The sequence below is a fragment of the Pseudochaenichthys georgianus genome, chromosome 6 (assembly GCF_902827115.2).
Source record: "Pseudochaenichthys georgianus chromosome 6, fPseGeo1.2, whole genome shotgun sequence".
Taxonomy (NCBI): Eukaryota; Metazoa; Chordata; class Actinopteri; order Perciformes; family Channichthyidae; genus Pseudochaenichthys; species Pseudochaenichthys georgianus.
Genome location: NC_047508.1, coordinates 18,631,464 through 18,647,796, shown reverse-complemented (window position 1 = coordinate 18,647,796; position 16,333 = coordinate 18,631,464). Strand labels below are relative to the sequence as shown.

Below are 16,333 nucleotides of genomic sequence, written 5' to 3'. Positions count from 1 at the left end.
AGACCAGCATTGTGTAAACATCATTGAACAAAGGTTGCCATATGAATGCAACATTAGTAGTTTAACTTGCATTATGATATCTGTGTGAAGGAGGTCATAAACATAGTATTTTCGTCTGTTGAATTAATGAACCTTTAAAAAAAAGTTTAATCTGTAGTTCCAAATGTATAAACATCCCACCCTACAGTGAGGCAGAATGTGGGGACAGTGTCACCATTGTCTTTCATATCTGGCTCTCTTTTCCAGAGTGATAGTGCCTGATGTCCTTATTAGTCTGAAAACTACGGAGGGAGTCACTCTGTGGACGCTTAGGCACCATCTGCATGAGGCCTGAAGGCTTTGAAGCAGGGGATAAAACATCCAGGTGCCTCTTGTCCTCCACAGTCTCTTTGCAGTATCTGAGGATATTGAAAAAGATAAAAGAACAAGTTTTAAACATTGTAAACTGTAGTCATATAACGATTGCACAAACACCAGTGCTTATTTCCTGATATCTTAACTGCAATGGCAACTGGAGTATTTAACAAAATGAGCTAATGACAGACAAAGACAGAGAGAAAAAGAGAGCCCAAGAAGGTTCAAAGTGAATTTACCTTTTCCCTCTCAGGTCTGTGTCTCTCAGAAAAGGCACAAATAATCTGCTGCGCGATTCAGTTTCTCTCTGCTTCCGTTCTCCCAGGGGCAAACATCTCATCAGTGAGAAACCTACTGAAGAAAGGACAAGATCAGATCATCAAGACAGGAGATCAGCTAGCTGATTAATTAAAAAAACCTATATTTTTGTCCAAAAGATTGAATAAACACCTTTTGCATGACACTATATTCACAAGAAAGTTTCAAAAATAATTTCAGAAACTAGAACAATATATGTGCATATGAAACCTTCTGGAGAATCTTCTTCCTCGCTCTGCTGCTTGGTGTTTGTTGTGTCTGCGTGTGAGAGGAAGGAATCCTCAGGCACAAAGGAACTTTCTAAGTTTCTGTCTCGGAAAGCGTGCAGAGTGTCAGCTGGGAAATTTGACAGCAAGCGTTTGGTTGGAACAATGTCTGGAACCATCTTGAGGTATATGGAAGACCTGTGAGAGAAGAGAGACAACACTTTATGAATCTGAACGTACCTCAACATATACTGTAGTTATCTGCAACCTATTGATGAGGATACATAACGTTTCTATAAGTCTCACCTGTCGGGCACTGTAAGGGAAGGTGGCAAACCTGAAATAAGGAGACACGTTTCAGTAAGAGCTACACTTTGAGTTGAATGACTGAGAGATGATGAAGCTTTAAAAAAAATATATAAATGAATTCAGTTCTAGATCTACTCTGCATGCGGACACACCTCTGTAGACATTATAGGGGACCAAGGATTGTCGGGGGCAGCGATTCTGTCGGTTGTTGGGATGCAGGACATTTGGAGACTGAGGAAGGACGGCACTCAGGTGCAGCAGCTGAGAGGAGCATCTCCACTGTCCTGTAGACAGGTCATAGTCAAATATACAGCAGACTGCTACACAGTACTTTCCCCATGCTCTGATGTACTTCGAGAACAACAACTGCCATCAATAATAATATGCTCTCCTTATCTTTTCATTTGAACAAAAATCAGTCCCGATCATTACATTTTCAAGCATTTTTAGAATTTAGAAATATCTAATATCAGTTTATAATGGATTGTTTTTCATTGGATTATTTTCTGCATACCAAATGCTTGTATACTATGTTAGTGATAAGAAACAATATTGAATTTGAAAAATAAAAAACACAAATATAGCAGCATAACCTTTGGGGAAATTAGGAAGTTAGCATGTGTTGGACCCACAGGACAAATGTGAGAAAAAGGCTCACTCGGGTTTCAAAGAGGACATGTATACCCTAATGTCTAATTGGGGGGGGGGGGGGGGGGGGGGGGGGAAACTACACAACATAATGTTTAAAAAGTGTTTAACTGCACTTTATGAGTCGGTACCAACGAGTAAACCATAACTAAAAAATAAGGCACTAAATGGATGTAATGGAGAATTAGACGCAGAGGGCGCATTACCTGTGTTAGTGGCCACAGTCCTGTATGTGCTGAGATGTGGACATTCTTTTACGCTCAAATGCGGGTATGCAGATTTCATGTTTTCATACTCCTAAAACACAGAAATGTAGCAAAATCCAGAGGAAAATGACAGATTGTGAAATACTGATAATACTTGAAGAGGTTATGAGAGGCTCTTTACCTTGACAGGCTCGCTGCCCTGCCACAGAGTCACATGACTGACCTCCCCTGGGTGGGTGAAGTGAGACGGGATCACAGCTTTCTTTATCAGGCCATTCACCTTCCAAAAGAAAGAAATATTAGATAGGCACGGCTATGAAAATCTTCTATATTCCCTTCACTGTCTAGCTGGCTCTGTCTCCTAAACGTATCAAACTCTTCAAACAAAGGTTGTAATATTACATTGCATTAAGCTGACGCTTTTATCCAAAGCGACTTACAATAAGTGCGTTCGACCAACAAGATACAAACTTGAAGAAAACAGAATCATATAAGTACATCAGGTTTCATAGGAGCTAAAACATTTCAAGTGCTACTCAACTGGCTTTAGATAAGCCAGTCTTTTATTAGTATATAAGTGCTTTGTTAGTAATTCTATCGCTCGAAGTGGAGTCGAAAGAGATGAATTTTCAGTCTGCGCCGGAAGATGTGCAAGCTATCTGCTGTCCTGATTTCAATGGGGAGCTCATTCCACCATTTTGGAGCCAGGATAGCAAACCCACGTGTTTTTGCTCATAGGAACTTGTGTCCCCCTCGCAGTGCGGGTGCAGCGAGCTGTTTGGCTGATGCAGAGCGGAGTGCACGTGCTGGGGTGTACAGTTTAACCATGTCCTGGATGTAGGAAGGGCCAGATCCATTCGCAGCATTTAGGAAGGTTGAAGACCAGATTCAGTTCTGGATGAGCTGCAGAGGTCGGATGGCACATGCAGGTAGACCAGCCAGGAGAGAGTTGCAGTAGTCTAGGCGTGAGATGATGAGAGCCTGGGCCAGAACCTGCGTCGCTTTCTGGGTCAGGTGGGGACGTATCATCCTGATGTTGTAAAGCGTGTATCTGCAGCAGGGGGTTGTAGCAGCGAAGGACAGTTTGTTATCAAGGGTCACTCCCAGATTCCTTGCAGTCTGAGTAGGGGAAACAACAGAGGTGCCGATGTTGATTGTCAGGTCAAGAGTGGGACAATCTTTTCCCAGAAGGAAAAGCAGTTCAGTCTTGTCAAGGTTGAGCTTGAGGTGGTGAGCAGACATCCACTGAGAGAGCGGGGAAAGGACAGAATTAATTGGGTGTCGTCAGCGTAGCAGTGGTATGAAAAACCATGCGGGCTAATGACAGATCCGAGCGAGTTTGTGTACAGGGAGAAGAGGAGGAGACCAAGAACAGAGCCCTGAGGGACCCCTGTAGTTAATTGACAAGGGTCGGACTCGGACCCTCTCCAAGTTACCCTGTAGGTGCGGTCTATGAGGTATGAGGTGAGGAGGGAAAGTGCAGAGCCTGAAACTCCAAGTTCTTGGAGAGTGCGAAGGAGGGTCTGATGATGCACCGTGTCGAATGCAGCAGACAGGTCCAGAAGGATGATGACAGAGGAGAGGGAGGCTGCTTTAGCCGTGTGCAGTTCCTCAGTGACAGCAAGGAGGGTAGTTTCTGTGAGAGGACAGAGAGAGTCCAGAGAGGATGAGAGAGTAGAGAGGAGAGTTTCTGCAGCAGAGTTTGGAGGCAGGAGTTGGAACGAGTCAGAGGAAGGGAGGGCTGAGAGCACCGATGAGGCAAGGGTAGAGGGGGAGAGGGAACGAAGGTTGCGGCGGACAGGTGCAGAATGAGAAGAGATTAGTTCGTTATGTTTGGAAAGGGGTAGAGAGAATGAAATTAAGTGATCGGATGTGTGGAGCGGGTTTACAGAGGTTAGAAGTAGAGCAGTTCCTTGAGAATATGAGATCAAGGACATTGCCAGCTTTATGAGTTGGTGGGGATGGAGACAGTGAGAAAGCAAAGGCGGTTAACAGAGTTGTTAGTTCGTCTATCTTCCCAGTCTGGAGGTTGAAGTCTCCGAGAAGTATAGCGGGAGGGCCAGTTTCAGGGATGTGTGAGAGGAGATGATCTAATTCCTCCAAGAAGTCCCCCAAGGCGCCTGGTGGACGGTAGAGAACAACAATGGTTAATTGTATAGGATGGGTTACTGTGACGGCATGGAATTCAAAGGTGGAAGGAGTGAAGTTAGGTAGCTTGAAGAGGGGAAAGCTCCATTTGGGAGAGAGCAGGAGACCAGTGCCACCTCCTCTGCCAGTGGGTCTGGGTGTATGGGAGAAGGAATATGCTGTGGAGAGAGCTGCTGGGGTGGATGTGTTGGATGGAGTAATCCACGTCTCAGTGAGAGCAAGGAAATCCACAGACTGCAGGGAGGCGTAGCCAGAGATGAAGTCAGCCTTAGGAACAGCTGACTGGCAGTTCCACAGGCCGCCTGAAACTAGATGTTGGATCTCAGTGGAGCATGTGGGATAGACGAGAGCAGGCCGGTTATCTCGAGTAGGAGAAACACGGGGCCAGTGATAATTGCGAGAAGACACATAAACAGGAATGGAGAAAATACACATGATTATAACACGAGGGGCTAAACAATTAAATAAAACACCAGCGATACTTGGCTCAATCAAAGTAGGATTTGCCTCCCTCGTGACTCCAGCAGGACTCCTTTGTCTTTGTCAGTCTTCGCTCCAGGAAAGTGCTACCTAAAATGGACACCTGATAACAGAATGTTACTCACACAATTCTAGAAGTCACCAGTTGTTATCCTGTCAAAGTCGAGTTGCGACTTTGCAATGTAATCATGAGGACATTTTCAGAATACGATCAGATTTCAGAGAGATCTAGTTGTTGTATATTTATTTGTCCTGTAAGGGCTAGCTATAATGTCTCAGAAGTATGAAGCTATAGTTTGTAACTGTGTAGGAAGGATTATAATGTTGAAATCTTTGGAACTAGTCACCTGTATCTCCATTCAGACCCCAGTTGAGCTAAACAAGCTTGGTTAAATGTCATTTGATCTTACTAGAATATTGAAGTATTTTTGTTTTTCTGCATGCAAAGGTCGAGTTGACTAGCTGTTTATTTTCTTCAGTAGTAATATAATAATAATAATAATGATTTTTCCCAAAACATTTAAACAGGCAATATTTATTCAATTTAGTTTTAGCGCTCTTAGTTTAGTTTCTGTTAAACCAACATTGTTTCACTGCCTTTTATTATTTCATTTCCGTTGTAGTATTGACCTGCTTCATACCTGCCATGTTTTCCTGTGTCTTCCAACAGGCCTCTCCTCTTTAGCAGTGCCCTCTCGTGGCAGGTTGGAACCCTGCAAAGACCGTTAGTCTTGTTAACCACACTAAAGTGTGAAATAAATAATGCATTATTTAGTATATCACAATATTAGTATACTTACAACTTTGGCCTGTTCTTTACTCCTCCCTTCCTCTGGTCGCAGCCTGTTCCTCTCTTTACAACTCCTCAAGCGTTTATTTTTTTTCTTCACTGGAGTCTGCTGAGGAATAGAGAAGCAGCATGAGGTAAAGTAATACAAGAGAAGAACATGATTCAAGGCCCATTTCACAAAGGGATCCAAAAGTAATACAAGCTTTACAAGGATATTAAACAACTGTATAAAACAATACTTCATGGAAGAGTAGATGTATGTCGGCGAACCTCTGTATGGTTCATCAAATGAGCTGGGAGTCCGTCGGAATCAGAACTATTTGAACCACTGGTGCTGTGAAAGCAAACAAACAAAATAACAGTCTTATTAAGCTGATTGAGAGCACAGTTATACATATCAGATTTTGTCCAAGTTATGCATATTTTATAAAAAAATCACCTGCTTTCCAGGTCAGACACAGAAAAGTTACATTCAGTGCCCAGATCTTTGCCCAGCCTCTCGCTGACCTGCTTCTTAAACAACGCTGCCAGCTCTGACAGACAGTAAGTGGTCTGAAGAAAAAAGCACAGGGATAACACAAAAGACACACACACACACACACACACACACACACACACACACACACACACACACACACACACACACACACACACACACACACACACACACACACACACACACACACACACACACACACACACACACACACACACACACACACACACACACACACACACACACACACACACACACACACACACACACACACACACAATGGTCACATTTAAAAAGCAGTGCCTGGTTGCATAAACTACTTAAGTAGCTAAGGCAAAGGATGAAAGGGCTTTTATGCAACTCATTTTTTTCCGAAGGCATCCTTAAAGACTTAGGGGCAAACCTAAGCTTAAGTGCTGGGACCAACCGGGCACATAGATACAAAATTCCAGCTTTGAAAAACAATATCAAGGGATATTTTGAAGCATCATGTTGTTTGACTACACAGAGAAGTCTAACATCATTTCTAAGCTGTGGACATGCATCCCTCACCTTTGTTGGATCTGGGTCACAGTAGTCCAGCAGGGTGTCACAAAAGTCGAAGCCGAGGGACTTCAGGTCTTGAGTAGTAAAATGTGTTCCTCTCCTGTCGCCTAACATTAAAACACATGAAAGATCCAAATACAAGATACATAGGAAAATACACACTCACACTTGGAAACTCACCCAGAGTGGAGCCTCCGAAGGTGGCCTCCATGGTGTAGCTGTTTTTGATGCCGAGTCTCCACATGGCGATTCGTCCGGTTCCCTCTTTGCTCTTCTGAACCCGAAACTTACAACTCTTAAAAGAGAACTGATGAAAAGAGTGATCAAGATGTTAAAGAAATGTTAAATAAACTGACGTTATAGTTTTTATTTATACTAATAACCATGGTGTCATTATATAAATACAAGCCCAATGTGACTCGGACTACATATATGTTACAAAGAGTATTTGAAAAACAGTTCCTAACCTTATCACCGGCATTCTTGCTCATCATCAGTGGAAAGAGTCTCTCACGAAGCTTCAGCGAGGCGTCACCTCGGTTGTTACATCCGTACATAAAGACATTGTTTTTACGGTTGTGTCCATGAAAGTCACAGTAAAGAACGACATCCATCTCAGCCATCAGCCTGTATAAGAGAAGCAGGAAACGTGCAAATAGAGGATGAGCCATGTTTGGATGGAAGCCTTTAAAAATATTGTTCTTTCTAATTAAAAAACAAGTTTGATTTCACAGAACTACACTAATGCATTGTATGTATCAAAGGCGGGTCATTTAGAATGAGACTGCTTATCTTTTACATCTTTCCCTCCTGTTTCTTAACCTTACAGCAATGAATTGAAGCAGATATATTTGATCTAGTATAAAGGAAACGCCCATTTTGGTATAGATAAAATCCAGTAAAAGTGAATGCAGTGATATCATTTTATAACTGGACTGCTTTATGCAATAAAGTCAGCAAGTAAATGCAGACTAAATACCACAATCGCTGTTCATTGCAAGTCGTGCAGTGAATTACATTTTTTGTTTATTTTGTGTGAAAATGTTCACTTGGGTCGTAATCTGTGAGAGTCTTAATCCCTACTCAACACAAACTGGCTGCTCGCTGAAGTAGAACAGCTAAAGAATGATGTGTTGTATCCTAAAAACAAATAATTATAAATACGACGTGCACATTTTTTGCAATTTACTGGATAAACATGCACAGTCCACTGAGGATGCCATCTCCTCACCCACCTGGACACTAAAAACTCTTATGTTAGGATGCTGTTCATAGACTTTAGCTCAGCGTTCAACACTATCATCACCCAGCAGCTGGTTTGCAAGCTAACAAACCTGGGCTTCGGCCCCTTTCTCTGCAATTGGCTGCTGGACTTCAACAATCTCTTTCTCAATGTGGAGAAAACAAAGGAGATTGTTGTCGACTTCAGGAGAACCTACACCCAACCCATTGACCATCGGTGGTACTGCTGTGGAACATGTGAGCAGCACCTAATTATTGGGGGTGCACATCACCGAGGACCTCTCCTGGAGTAACAACACCATGTCAATCACCAAGAAAGCCCAGCAGCGCCTCTACTTCGTCCGCAAACTGAAGAGAGCAGGAGCTTCCCCCCCCCCATCATGCTCTCCTTCTACCGAGGCGCCATCGAGAGCATCCTCAGCAGCTGCATCACGGTGTGGTTCGGAAGCTGCGCAGCATCGAACCGCAAGACCCTGCAGGGCGTGGTGAACACCGCTGAGAGGATCATCGGTGCCTCACTCCCATCACTCCTGGACATTTAGAACACCCGCAGAGCACTCAGAATTTTGGGTGACCCTACCCATCCCTCCAACTGCCTCTTCACCCTCATGCCTTCAGGGAGGAGGTTCCGCAGCCTGAGGTCGAGCCAGGGGCGGACTGGGGGGAAAAAGTGGCCCGGGGATTAATTGACAGACAGGCCCACTTAATGCGCGGCATGTATCGGCCGGCCGGCGACGAAAGTATGTTACTTAACAAAAAACCCTATGCATTTTATGTTATTTTGGACAATTATTCATATCGTAATCACATTACCTGAGCCCTTGAGTTGCCTAGAGCAAAATAGTTACGGCATATATTTAGTGATTTTAATGTTAACAGATCATTGATGCAATAACATTTTGACCCAATTTGCCTGACTTGACACATGGAATTAAAACATGGGCGTAGGAAGCATTCTCAATGTGGGTGAGACAATTTAACAGGGGGTGTGGGCAGGTGGTAGACCTCACCTCCTCTAGGGGGGTCCGGGGGCAAGCTCCCCCGGGAAGATTTTGTTTTAAATGTTGAAGTTAAATGCATCAATATGGTCCATTTTGAGAGCAAAATTAGGGACTAAATCTATGGCAGTCAGTAGGGGCTTGGACTGTGAGCCGTAGGGTCGCCGGTTCAAGTCCCCGACCAGACCTATTTGGAGTGTGGACTTCTACTTGGAGAGGTCCCAGTTCACTTCCTGCCGTGGTGCCCTTGAGCAAGGCACCAGACATCCCCCTTCCCCCCTCACTCCCATTGCTCCGCGGGCGCTGTACAATAGCTGCCCACTGCTCCTAGTACTAGACTCCTGGTACTAGGATGGGTTAAAAGCTTCTTCTTCTTCTTCTTCTTCTTCTTCTTCTTCTTCTTCTTCTTCTTCTTCTTCTTCTTCTTCTTCTTCTTCTTCTTCTTCTTCTTCTTCTTCTTCTTCTTCTTCTTCTTCAACACCCATATAAAACAGAACTGTAAATAGATTAACTTTTTCTTTCAACATCTATTTGAACAGCAAGTGGAGGCAAAAGTGACTGCACCCAAAACAATAAACCTGCTAGCTAACTAGCCTAAACTCAGTAACAGAATGTGGGCAACACGTTCTTCTCCACAGCCGCGCGACCTCTGAGTCAGACATCACTTCCGCATTTTCTACCTGTACAGCCGTACAGCCACTCCCCCTGAACCCTGTTGTAACAACATAATACACTTTTTGGGGATGCAGCTTGGGATGTGAGGACATGGCTTAGAACGGGCGTGTCGCCTTCTGTCGAACTCGGACTTCATTTTAAGGACATTTCGGCCAGGGGTTTAGAGCTATATTTGTTTAAGCACCGGATTGGCAAAACAGGAGAGTGTGTGCACCAGTCTGCCTTGATCTATGTTTTCATGTCGGTGACTCTCACAGTATCTGCTGCCCGCAGCTGTTTTATAGAAGGAACACCTCCTTCACTTCATGAAATCTCTGCAGCACCAGGAGGCAGCGGGATGGTTAACTCAGCCTCTGAGAAGAGGAGCGCGCAGTGCCTTTCACGCACCGCCTTTCACGCACCGCCTTCACTGTGTTTACCTTCAGAATCATTAGAAAGGCTAAAGAGCGGTGTGGCTGATGTGTTTTAACCACACACACCTCTACACACACACACACACACACGATTTAAACGCAGACTTTTGTTCCTCCATGTTACGTTGTTATTGTTTCCCTGAGCGGACCCGCACATTTTTTTCAAACGCTCCCCTTTTTGGTCCATCTGCGCGGTTTTGTGCGCTGTGATGATTCGGCTGTACCTTTAGTAATTAATATTAAATGTTGTGAGGAAATCTTTCCACCAATAATTCCAATAAGTATTCCAAAATGTATTCACTTCAGGTTTACGAAAGTAACTGTAATCAGATTACTTGTTTTTCAAATGTAACGCGAGCTGAATACAGTTACTCGATTTTTGTAACACCGTTACATGTATTCCGTTACACCCCAACCCTGGCCACACCCCACTGGGCTGGGCTGGGCCGGAACACTTACAAATGTGGGCCGGTAGGATTTAGGCAAAAAAAATAAAAATGTCTAAACTTTTTTTAATTTGTTTGGCCCTCCGGCCCACACACAGCACCGGCCCATCGGGGAAACTCCCGGTATTCCCAATGGCCAGTCCGTCCCTGGGTCGAGCACAACTAGAGAACAGTTATTTACACCAGGCTGTCAGGAGGCTGAACTCGCTCCCCTCTCTCCCCTACTGGACAAAATTGTTTGTTTTTTACGCTGCTACGGACAATCTTTAATAAATGCACATTTTATGGACAATCTTGCACCAAAGATATTGATATTGAAGTGACTGTTATTTTGTATATTGATTGTTGTGTTTTTTTTTTATCTTAATGTGTGCATATATGTAAATGTTTCGGTTGATTGTGTATATAGGATATACATATTTTATACATATCTGTACACTGAATAATTTTACATTCGGGATTGTTGGAAACGTCATTTCGATCTCTCAGTCTGTAAACACAAACTGAGTAAGATTGACATTAAAGTTGACTTTGACATAAAGCTAAAGACTGATGAGAACACATTGTACATCTACATGCAATACAAGTTGTTTTCTATGTAGGAAAATATAATCCACTGTAGTTTGCCATATGTTCATTGTCTTAAGTGTTTTTGTTTATTAGCTTTTAAGGTTCTTTGTGTACTTAAATTTGTTGTAAATACTTGTCTTTAGTATTCCTTTTTAATGCGAAACTTTTTTTACTTACTATTGCAACTTATGTTCTTAGATTGTTTATGTTCGCACAACCAGGTACCAAATCAAATGCCTTGTATGTGTAAACGCACCTGGCAATAAACTTGATTCTGAGTGTGTGTTTAAATGTGTTTTGTTCATGCATGTGTTCTGTGCTACCTTTCCACCATGTTTAGGGTGTGCCACACACAGGGGAAGGAGTCCCTGAGCAGTGTCTTGTAGTTTCTGTTCAGGTCCCTGCCTGCCAGAGAGCAGCGGTAATTACCCACGATCACACCATCTGGGTTCAGCATCGGCACCACCTGCAGCACCACAAAAACAATGAGGAAAAAGCTATTTGGATAGCATTACAGCATTTAAACAAATCACAAGACTTATCAATTATAGCATCCTGATATAAATTCTATAAAATATCTGCTTTATGTTTTGTTACTGTACATTTGTATTTCCACATGTATATTTTTTACTTTTTTAATGCTATCTTATTTCTATTTGAGATGTTTACATTTTGGATTGTTTATTTCTAGTCTTTTAATTTCTCCAATGTACAATGCCATGTCTTTTTATGCTGCTGCAACGCAAACATTTCCCATATTGGGATCACTAAAGTACTTCTTATCTTATCTTAATTAATCCAACTTTATAAAATTACTGTTTGGAAATATCAAAAATGACTTAATATTGAAGTCATAATGATGATATAAAGAGAGATGTGAGGGAAGGAGCTTTAAGTCCCTCACCTTAAAAACAAAAGTGTCCCTGAGTAGCTGAGCATCCTCTGAGTCCCCGAGCAGGAAGTCTAGGAACCCCTCCATCATCCAGGACCCGTTGGTTTCTCCAGGGTGCACTCGGGCCGTCACCACCACAGCCTTCTTAGTCCTACCCTCCACCCTGCTGCCCGCCCGGGACGTTATCGTCACCACATACACAGCATTTCCAGCGAGGCTGTGGCACAGCACCCTCAGTGAACAGTATGACGCGAAGGCTGGGTTGGAAGAGACGCGCCTCAGGTAGCGCTGCAGGTGGGAGTAGGTGTAGGGGTAGCAGTGGGCCAAGTAGCAGGTGTCAGAGTCAGAAGGGAACTGGAGAGTCCAGGTGAGTGAGAACAGGGGGGGCGTGTCACTGTTGTTGTCCTTTGTATTCTAAAATGAGACAGATAAGGTGGTTTTAAAGAAAGGTCCCTCTTTTTCAGAAATAATTACAATTGTCATTCTGTTTTGATGTGTGTTATGTTGGATAAACAAAAGAGGTTTCTACATTTACTTTCACAGACCCTTATAGGTAACATTTTTAGCCTAACATTTGCACATGCATATCCTAAGTACAAAAAACGATATACAATGTTCTGAATGTATATGTAATCACTAAGTGGGATGTCTGGATCAAAGGTGGGTGCAAATACGAATAATTCATGCTATTTATTTAGCACTTTTTCCAATTACTCAAAATGTTTAACATTATATTTCATGTTACTTATTAGACATGTAATATATTCAATACTGTGGACAATACCCACAGGAGCAGTTAATTAATATTAATATAATATTTTGCTTCAGTTTATATGATGCCGAGGCAGTAACACCGTCCCTTTTTCCTTCACTGTTTATTGAAAACACAACTTTAAAATAAAACATAAAAGCTGAATAAAATATATTCATTCTTAACTCATAAACGGAAATCACAGCTAGTAGAGAATGGGTTTATTTAATAAAAATCCAGTCTTGACGCCTTTTTTGATTTTTAAAACTCACTTCCCCTACCTGCTGGCAGTTGCGGTAGTATCTGATATTGGCGCCGGTGCGTTGCCATCCAACACCTTTCTCTTTGGCGGCCCTCTCTGAGTAGAGGAGTGGTCTCATACCCTGAACATACAGGCTGCTGCTCTTCATCAAGTTGACGATAGTGAAGCGGTATGGCACTCCAGCCTTCATGTTCCTGACCCTGAAGTAAAACCACTGCGTGTGCTTCCTGGTGTACAAGTCTGTGTGCAGGGTGAGCTCATAGTCATAGACTCCCCTGCACAGGGAAGAATAGATGTGGGGGGGAACAGAGAGAAAGAGTATACATTAAGCTAGAACCACAGTAATAACAAATACAGTAATGGTTAAAAAGCTGCTAATCAGTAGATGAAGCTGCGGAGACTCACACTTGCACCGCCTTCTGGAGGTTTCCACTCTCAAAGCGTGACTCAAACTCAAGGGTGAAGTCTGTCTGATTGTCATATGAAGTGGCGCTCTTAATGGGCCCCCTGTTTCCTCCGACACGGGAGCAGGAGAAGAAGGGACGCTTGGTGTCTTTTTAAAGGGAAAGAAAAAAAAGAAAAAGTTCATATCAAAAGCATGGATGGACTTTCATTGTTTTTCAGAGAGCGGTAGAGGGTTACATTGTTTATCCAGAAAATGATTTCTCTGTTATTATCTACGATAACACAACTGTTCAGTCTCTCTACTTACTATATTTAGTTTCGTATTGTTAACTTTGTTATTTATTAGATTTGACTGATGCTTCTTTGATTTGCACTATCCCTTTTCCTGCTGTAACACTGCACATGTCCCTGCACTGTAACTAATAAAGGATAAACCTTTTGTAACACTGCTGAGCAGAAACACTTAAGCTATGTAAAGGCCCAACACAATTCTCCCCATATTAAACTGTAAACAACACTTGGGGATTGTTATATAGCACTTAAAATGTAATATCAGTGCAAATCTTAAAGCACTAAGGAATTAGGTTGTCACTCACAAGTATTCCATTATTTGCCATAAAAGGCCTTTAAATTGAAACAGATCATCTACTCTCCGAGGGGAATAGGTAGAACGAAGTAGCTCAATTAGGTTTTTTGTCATTATTCCTGTGTTAAGCATTAAGTGTTGGCACCACTGTGACGACACAACACACCATGTAACCTGGTGGTACAAAAAAAGCCTTAGTTACCATGGTCAATGCAGTACACCACTTTGCCCCTCTCATCTCCTGCTGGTATGGGGGTCCTCTCATGTCCTGTGGCCTTGTAGAAAGGCTCTGGCTCTGGGGGATCCCACTCTACAACACACACTCCCTTGGTGTTAATAAGTGTAACACAAACAGCAATAGGACATAACATGTTTTACACTGTGTTTAACCTCCTGATTTTTTAAAGTTTTTTTTACCCAAGACTGGTATGTGTACCAGATGATTCTGCACACAAGTCATCACTAGCACTTTGGATGAACATAATCTATTACGAGTAAAGGTTCTGCATTCAAAACCAAAAGTAAGATACGTTTAATCGTATAATCGGAAATGTTTTAAAGCATGACAATTATTTATAATGCAGCTAAATGTTCCCTTTCAGTGTTTTACTAATTTAATAGTTTATGTTGTTTTCATATTACGGCTTATTATTAAAAGTCCTTCAGTTAATCCGAAACATTCAGATTCTTAATCACCAAATTGGAGATGGATGGGTTTCCCTGGACAGGGAGGGAATGGAAAAATATAATATGAAAAGTAACTAAAGCTGTGCGAAAATATCGCAGAGTAAAAAGGACATGGACACATTGGACTTAGAGATGTAGTGGTATTAAGTTGCATACAATGAAATGCGAAACCCCCCTTCAAGTACCCTTACCTTGAAATTGTGGTTGGGTAAATATTCCGGGTTACATTCTATCAATGTAACATGCCTAGTAACATAATGGTTTCAATCAAATGTTGTATTACCTATGTGTTGGATGATGTCACTGATGACCTCACACTCTATGGGCCACCGGGGGCAGGAGATGGATGGGAAGCTAACCAGGTCCAGCGGTGCCCTGAGACTCAAAACAGGCCGGCCGCCATCAAAGTCTACGAGCAGCTGCCTAGTCCGCAGAGTCTGACTTAAGTTTATAGTTACTGAGAGGAGACATGAATCACACCTTCAATTCCACTCATTCTCTGCCAGTGGTGCACTATGGGTATACATTTTTCATTAGGTCCTTACCTCACCGAGACCACACAAGCTTGTTCATTTAAGAAGGGATTATGCACCACCTGAATGCTTTCATTATCTCAAGTCGTGAAAGAGCTTGTTTAATATATAATGGTCTAGCCTTGGGGAAGGGATGCAATAAATACAAGTTTGACAACATCTCCTTTCTAACAGGAAAACCCAGTGCACATAGCATGTATCCAAATGCAGCGTTTATGAAAATAACTTACACTGCCTCCTCCCTGTTAATTCCTCCTCGTCTTCTTCTGTGTTGGAGTCATTGGTGTCAGATTTGTCCAACTGGTGGGTATTCCACCAATTCCGGATGGCAGAGACGGCCATGGTTGGTCTTTTCTCTGCCAGATTGAAAAAATGTAAGTCATGAATGTTCTGTATTAGTTACCAAACTGAGTAAGAACACATTGTCCTGGCCACTACATCGAAACAGGCTTGTCAGGATCAAAGTCAACTATTGTCAATCTCCTCTGAGATAGATAGATATTAAAAATATGAATTATATCATCATGAACCAATAGAGATGTTTTGAAGCCAATGCCAAAATGGCATTTCTTCATAGAATATCAGCTACAACACATTTTAGTCTTCTTACAAATGCTAGAAATCCATTATATTAAGCTTTTCAGACATCTTATGATGTAAAAACTTTAGAAGCATACTAAATGTAGGTCACAATTTGACAACACATCCACCCAACTAATAGTAGGATGGATGTGTTGCTAAATTACCACTTAGTAATGTTAAAATATGGACTGACATTTCTAAGCTGATATTGAAGAGTTCCTGAAGTTGAACAATTAAACATGTGTTGATACCGTATAAATCCCTGTATAGTAGGCTATAACTTCAGCAAGCACGTGTACAATTGTTTAATAGCATAACTTTTTCTGAGCGAATTCACGGAGATGTCAAACTCACATGAGAGATGCTGAGTGGATTTCTCACATCGTCTGTTGCCTTTCTGCTCCAAGTAAAATGCCGGAATAAAAGGCTTCCTTATCCCGTTACATGGCGTTAACGCTACTACCTTACTTTCTGTTTTTTGTATGCAAAAAAATGCCGCATGTTAACTACAGATGCTTGGTCGCCACTTCCACACTCATGAATAGTGACACGCGCGTAAACATTGTTTTGTAGTTGCTAACATTTTCTTTAGCTACGTCAATTAACAATTGATAGCATATCTCAGCTCTCTGAAATGTTATCAATGAGTGGCAGACACTTACCTAGCTTACATTTCAAATACACAAGTTTAACTTCCTTTTATAGACACAAGATAAGAGCGAAAGCATAGCGGCTAGCAGGAGTGGAAGCCTCTTTCCAGAAGTACGCAATGTTTCCATGCAACAGGTCC

The 16,333-nt window shown here is 42.2% G+C and overlaps 1 protein-coding gene across 5 annotated transcripts; it reads right to left on the bottom strand.

The window, feature by feature from the left end:
• Window positions 1-129: 129 nt before the first annotated feature.
• agbl2 (AGBL carboxypeptidase 2) lies at window positions 130-16,294 on the bottom strand. 5 transcript variants are annotated; one of them, XM_034084705.2, is made up of 23 exons: window positions 16,206-16,294; window positions 15,898-16,014; window positions 15,192-15,317; window positions 14,712-14,885; window positions 13,944-14,051; window positions 13,156-13,303; window positions 12,761-13,025; window positions 11,750-12,151; window positions 11,169-11,311; window positions 6,969-7,128; window positions 6,682-6,808; window positions 6,508-6,608; window positions 5,899-6,011; window positions 5,730-5,793; window positions 5,470-5,568; window positions 5,311-5,382; window positions 2,223-2,321; window positions 2,042-2,132; window positions 1,340-1,471; window positions 1,185-1,215; window positions 883-1,076; window positions 594-708; window positions 130-398 (listed from the first exon to the last, which is right to left on the bottom strand). In XM_034084705.2, exons 3-23 carry the CDS (start codon window positions 15,301-15,303, stop codon window positions 224-226), a joined length of 2,925 nt encoding a protein of 974 aa, XP_033940596.1. In that variant the 5' UTR covers window positions 15,304-15,317; window positions 15,898-16,014; window positions 16,206-16,294; the 3' UTR covers window positions 130-223. The 5 variants fall into 5 exon arrangements, with proteins under 5 accessions (XP_033940596.1, XP_033940599.1, XP_033940598.1 ...); XM_034084708.2 differs by having other exon boundaries at window positions 594-705; XM_034084707.2 differs by having other exon boundaries at window positions 5,470-5,565.
• Between the last annotated feature and the right edge of the window lie 39 nt (window positions 16,295-16,333).